The 5,562-nt window shown below is 62.2% G+C and overlaps 1 protein-coding gene across 1 annotated transcript in view; it reads right to left on the reverse strand.

Moving 5' to 3' along the window:
• The window catches only part of LOC113980726 (dynactin subunit 1-like), a 6,623-nt gene extending 1,673 nt beyond the window's left edge, over positions 1-4,950 (reverse strand). The window contains exons 1-7 of the mRNA XM_027707928.1: positions 4,830-4,950; positions 4,378-4,530; positions 3,673-3,833; positions 3,097-3,265; positions 2,624-2,692; positions 2,093-2,155; positions 990-1,139 (exon numbers count right to left, since the gene is read on the reverse strand). Of these exons, the coding sequence (XP_027563729.1) occupies positions 990-1,139; positions 2,093-2,155; positions 2,624-2,692; positions 3,097-3,265; positions 3,673-3,833; positions 4,378-4,530; positions 4,830-4,928 (864 nt within the window). The 5' untranslated portion in view covers positions 4,929-4,950. The remainder of the gene's footprint in view (positions 1-989; positions 1,140-2,092; positions 2,156-2,623; positions 2,693-3,096; positions 3,266-3,672; positions 3,834-4,377; positions 4,531-4,829) is intronic.
• Positions 4,951-5,562: the final 612 nt, after the last annotated feature.

A 5,562-nucleotide genomic window follows, 5' to 3' on the forward strand; every position in this document is an offset into this window, starting at 1 on the left:
GCTCCAGGGAAATGGGATGGAAGGGAAGGGCACAGCTCTGGGGAAACGGGAGGGCAGGGAAGGGCACGGCTCAAGGGAAACGGGATGGCAGGGAAGGGCACAGCTCCAGGGAAATGGGATGGAAGGGAATGGCACAGCTCCAGGAAACAGGAGGGCAGGGAATGGCACAGCTCTGGGGAAATGGGATGGCAGGGAAGGGCACAGCTCCAGGGAAATGGGATGGCAGGGAAGGGCACGGCTCTGGGAATACACCCCCCCTGGGCAGGGATCCTGCCTGGCTCAGGGAGTGTCACTGGGAGGGGGGAAACACTGGGATAGGGGAGAATAACTGAAGGATGGAGGGAGGCAGGTGTGAGCCCAGACCCCCATCCCAGCTGGGAACACAAAATCCACAGACACCACGTCTGTCTGTGTCCAGGGAAAGGAGCTGGGAAGGGGCTGGAGCAGCAGGAGGGGCTGAGGGAGCTGGGGGGGCTCAGCCTGGAGAAAAGGAGGCTCAGGGGGGACCTTCTGGCTCTGCAACCCCCTGACAGGAGGGGGGAGCCAGGGGGAGGTCGGGCTCTGCTCCCAAAAAACAAGGGACAGGAGGAGAAGGAACAGCCTCCAGCTGTGCCAGGAAAAACTCAGGTTGGATATTGGGAAAATTCCCCCTGGAAAGGGCTGCCCAGCCCTGGCACAGCTGCCCAGGGCAGGGAGGAGTCCCTATCCCTGGGGGGATTTAACACCCTGTGGATGTGGCACTTGGGGACACGGTCAGGGGTGGCCTGGGCAGTGCTGGGGAATGGCTGGACTCCATGGACTAAGCGGGATTTTCCAACCCAAACCATTCCCTGATTCCGTGATCCCAGCTCAGCTCACACCATTTCCCTCTGCCCTGAGCTGCTGCTCAGCTTCCACAGGGCATTTGCTGCTGCCCAGTCCATCTCACAGCTCCCAGTCCATCCCACAGCTCCCAGTCTGTGGCTGAGGGGGGTTCCTGCCCCGCTCACCTGTGTCCCAAAGCCCAGGGCCGCGGGAATTCCCGGCGCATCCGTGCCCGGCATCCGGCGACGGATCTTCTTGCAGAACTGGCGGATGTCGCTGCAGGACGTCTCCAGGTCCTTGAGCAGGATGGCCAGGTCTGCTGCCTCCTGCCCGGCCTGGGGACACAGGGGCACCTCAGAGGGACACTGGGACACACGGGGATCTCAGAGGGACACGGGGACAGAGGGACACACAGGGATCTCAGAGGGACATTGGGACACACGGGGATCTCAGAGGGACATGGAGACACACAGGGATCTCAGAGAGACACTGGGACAGAGGGACACACAGGGATCTCAGAGGGACATGGGACACACGGGGATCTCAGAGGGACACAGGAACAAAGGGACACTGGGACACACAGGTACCTCAGAAGGACACTGGGATAGAGACAGACCTCAGAGGGACATGGAGACACAGAGGGACCTTAGAGGGGAAAGGGGAGAGGAGGAACTCCAGTGAGAGGGACACAGGAACAGAGGGACACTGGGACACAGAGGGACCTCAGAGGGACACGGGGACACACGGGGATCTCAGAGGGATACAGGAACAGAGGGATATGGGGACACAGAGGGACCTCAGAGGGACACTGGGATAGAGACGGACCTCAGAAGGACACTGGGACACACAGGGGTCTCAGAGGGACACTGGGACACAGAGGGATCTCAGAGGGACACGGGGACACACAGGGACCTCAGAGGGACATGGGACACACGGGGATCTCAGAGGGACACTGGGACAGAGGGACACACAAGGATCTCAGAGGGACATAGAGACACACAGGGACCTCAGAGGGACACGGGGACACACAGGGATCTCAGAGGGACATGGGACACACGGGGATCTCAGAGGGACACAGGGACACATGGGGATCTCAGAAGGACACTGGGATAGAGACAGACCTCAGAGGGACATGGAGACACAGAGGGACCTTAGAGGGGAAAGGGGAGAGGAGGAACTCCAGCAAGAGGGACACTGGGACACACAGGGATCTCAGGCACAGGGACAGCAGGGAGCTGGCACACACACACAGCCATCCCAGCAGGTCCTACCTGGAGGAAGGTCCTACCTGGAGGAAGGCCCGGAGCCGACACACCTCCACCCCCATGCAGTCCAAGGCACTCTGGGTGAACTGTGGGCACAAGCACAGGTCAGGGAGGGCCCTGGGGCACTCTGGGGCAAACTGGGGCACTCTGGGGCACACTGGGGCACACTGGGGCACACTGGGGCCCTGGGAATTCCAGGATGGACCCTCCCACCACCCTGGGATTTCCAGGCCCAGGGAAATGGGCTGAGGCAGTCAGGCTATTTCTGGCCTGTTTTGGTTTCACCCTGTGGGGAGCAGGACACTGATCCTTCCCTCAGGAGCTCTGGGATACACCCTGCCCCCCAGACACGAGGGTCTCCATGCTCCCCTCCCTCTCCTCATCCCACCCTGTCCCCATGTTCCCCCTCCTGACCCCAGAGCTCTTGTGCCACCACTGGGGAAGAGCAACTGCACTGGGAAAGGGGCAGCAGGGGCACCTCAGCTCCCAGAGGGATCCTGGAGGGCACAAAGGCAGAGGGCAGGGATCAGGGAAGGGTTGGGATCCCCTCTCACCTTGATGTGGTCAGCCAGCTGCAGGGTGCAGTCCTCAGCCTGGTCAGCCAGGTGGATGCTGTACAGGTGCTGTGGGAATGGCAGGATTGTTCCCACACGTGCAGGTGAACAACCCAACGGGGGAACCCCCAACAAACCCCAGATCTCGAGGCTTTGGCCCAGTTTTTAACTGGAAGTGACAATTTGTGCAGCGACCCCCTCCCCCCCAGAGACCCCCCGAAAGAGCAGGTGGTTCTTAATTCCACAGGTCAGCCAGCCTGGCCTGCAGGTGGGGTGCAGGAATGTGGGATGGGAGAACCACATCCCCGGGGACACGGTGCAGGGACACAGCCCCAATCCTGGGTGAGGACACCCGAAGGAAAGGGCTGCCAAGGAGCCAAACCCCAGCTGATCCACGTGCCCCGTGGTGATCCAAGGCAGGACACCCACCAGGTGAGGTGGCACCTGTCCCCCCGTGTGCCCCCCAGCCCCACCTGGTAGTACTTGATGGCTTTGGTGAGCGGTTCCACGTTGACGGTCTCGTCCAGCTGGTCCTTGTGCAGCAGCTCGATCAGGAAGTCCAGGGAGCGCTCGTGGACGCTCATCTCGGGGTACAGGGTGCCCACCTTCTTGTACACCTCCACACTGCACTTGTTCAGGGCCCTGGGGCACAGGGACGGTCAGAAAGGGGGCAGGACAAAGGAACTGGGAGCCCCGAGGTGCTGCTGGCCTTGGGACAGAGGCACAGCCAAGACCCAGCTGGTGCTGAGAGCTGGGCCCTTCCCAGGTCACCTCCTGGGGGAACACAAGGGGGGTCACGGAGAAGTGACCCCTCCCAAGGCAGTAAGGGGATCCTGCTGCTTAGTTCTATTCTGGCTTGCTCCCAAAACCCCTCCCCACGTCACCTCTCGGGGGGGACACAAGGAGGGTCATTGAGAAGTGACCCCTCCCAAGGCAATAAGGGGGATCCCAACACTCTTTCCCAGCCCGGCCCCCCAGGGCCCTGTGACTCGGCTCCCAGAGGCTGTGGGGGTGCAGGTGGGGGTGCAGGTGGGGGTGCAGGTACTCACTGCTCGTATTTGTGGAGGGTGGCCTGCAGCAGGCTCAGGGAGTACACGAGGCCGGCGGCGAAGCTGAGCTGCTCCCCCGCGGCCCCGCGCAGCCCCGCGCGCTCCGCGCAGCTCTCGCTCAGCTCAAACCTCTCCTGGGCCTGTTTGCTGATCAGCTCCGCCTGGGGGAACACGGGGAGAGCCCTCAGGGCACCCTGGGCTTCCCTGCTCTGTCCTGCTCAGCCACACACCCTCCACACCCCCAAAAGTGACGGGTCCTGGGAAGGAGTGACCCACCAGTGCCACCACTGAGCCACCACCCCCACGGGCAGGGCCCTGCCTCCTCCCCCTCCCTGCTCCCAGATCACTTCAGAATCATGGAATCATGGAATTATTTGGGTTGGATAAAGGTCCTTAAGACCATCAAGCCCAACTGCTCCCCCAGCACTGCCAAGGCCACCGCTGGCCATGTCCCCAAGTCCGAGACCATGACCAACATCCACAGGGCTGTTAATTCCCCCCCAGGGATGGGGACTCCCCCCTGCCCTCAGCAGCCTCTTCCAACACTTTACAGTCCTTTCCAGGAAGGAATTTTCCCAATATCCAGCCTAATCCCCACCAGGTGTAGGAACTGCAATCTCCCATGAACTTTTGGAAGTTCTCCAATAGTAAACACCACAAATCCCAACTCCAGCCGGGCCGGAGAGCCCAGGTGTCCATTCCCACCTTGCAGATGAGGCGGGGGATGAGCAGCAGCACCAGGACGCAGTCGTGGTCCCCGCCGTGGCGCAGGAAGCTGTCTGGCATGAAGGAGGTGAGGAGGGACACGTGGCGGTTCGCCTGCTGCACTTCCATCTGCCGCAGCTCCATCTCGATGGCCTGTGGGACACGGCGTCACCCAACTGCTCTGCACCCCTGGCACAGCCCAGGCCAGGCTCAGCAGTGGGAATCCTGCTCCTCCAGGACATGGCAAAGCCTCATTCCCTGGCTGGGATCTCACAGTGCCACCCCCTGCCACGGGCAGGGACACCTCCCACCAGCCCAGGCTGCTCCAAGCCCCGTCCAACCCGGCCTTGGGCACTGCCAGGGATGGGGCAGGCACAGCTCTGGGAATACCCTGGTGCTGGTGCCTCAGGAGCGTGTCCCAGGGCATGGCTGCCCCACCCAGCTCTCCCTACCTTGGCGTGGGCTTTGGTCTCTGCAAACTTGATCTTGAAGTCGAACATCTCTGGGGGCGGCTGCTGCTGCTTCTCCGCGGACGCTTCCTGCTGGCTCATGAGCTCCCTGTTCACGTCCTGGGCACGGGGAGGGGGTGGTGGGACACAAGGACACCAGCACAGAGACAGGGAACCCCACACCCTCAGCAAGCCCCCCCCAAACCTCCCAGTGCCCCCTCTTGAGGGGCTCCTTCTGCAACCCCCAGTGACGGGTGGGTGGGAGGGAGAGGCACCGAGTGCATTCCAGGCACTGTCCTACAGCCAAGGAATCCCCAGGCTCATTCCCTGCCAGGAGACCTGAGCCCAGGGCTGGGACAACCATCACTAAGAAGAATTTCTTCCCAATATCCCATCTAAATCTCCACTTTTCCAGCAGGAAGGCATTCCATGTCCCTCCAGGCCCTTGCCCAAAGTCCCTCCCCAGCTCTCTCGGAGCCCCTGGCACTGGAAGGGGCTCTAAGGTCTCCCTGGAGCCTTCTCTTCTCCGGGCTGGACACCCCCAGCACTCCCAGCTTATCCCCACAGGAGAACGCACCGGGGGCTTTCCCAGGGAAGCTCCATGAGGAACCACTCCCAGGCACCAGATCCCAGGGGAGCAGGAGGCAGCAGGAGCAGGAGGCAGCCGCCTGTCCCACCCCAGGGACACCTTCCCTGGGTTCGCTCCCGCCGGGAGGGCCCCGGGATGAGCAGGGGG

Source organism: Neopelma chrysocephalum, unplaced genomic scaffold (genome assembly GCF_003984885.1).
Source record: "Neopelma chrysocephalum unplaced genomic scaffold, ASM398488v2 Primary Assembly neopelma1_95072, whole genome shotgun sequence".
NCBI lineage: Eukaryota > Metazoa > Chordata > Aves > Passeriformes > Pipridae > Neopelma > Neopelma chrysocephalum.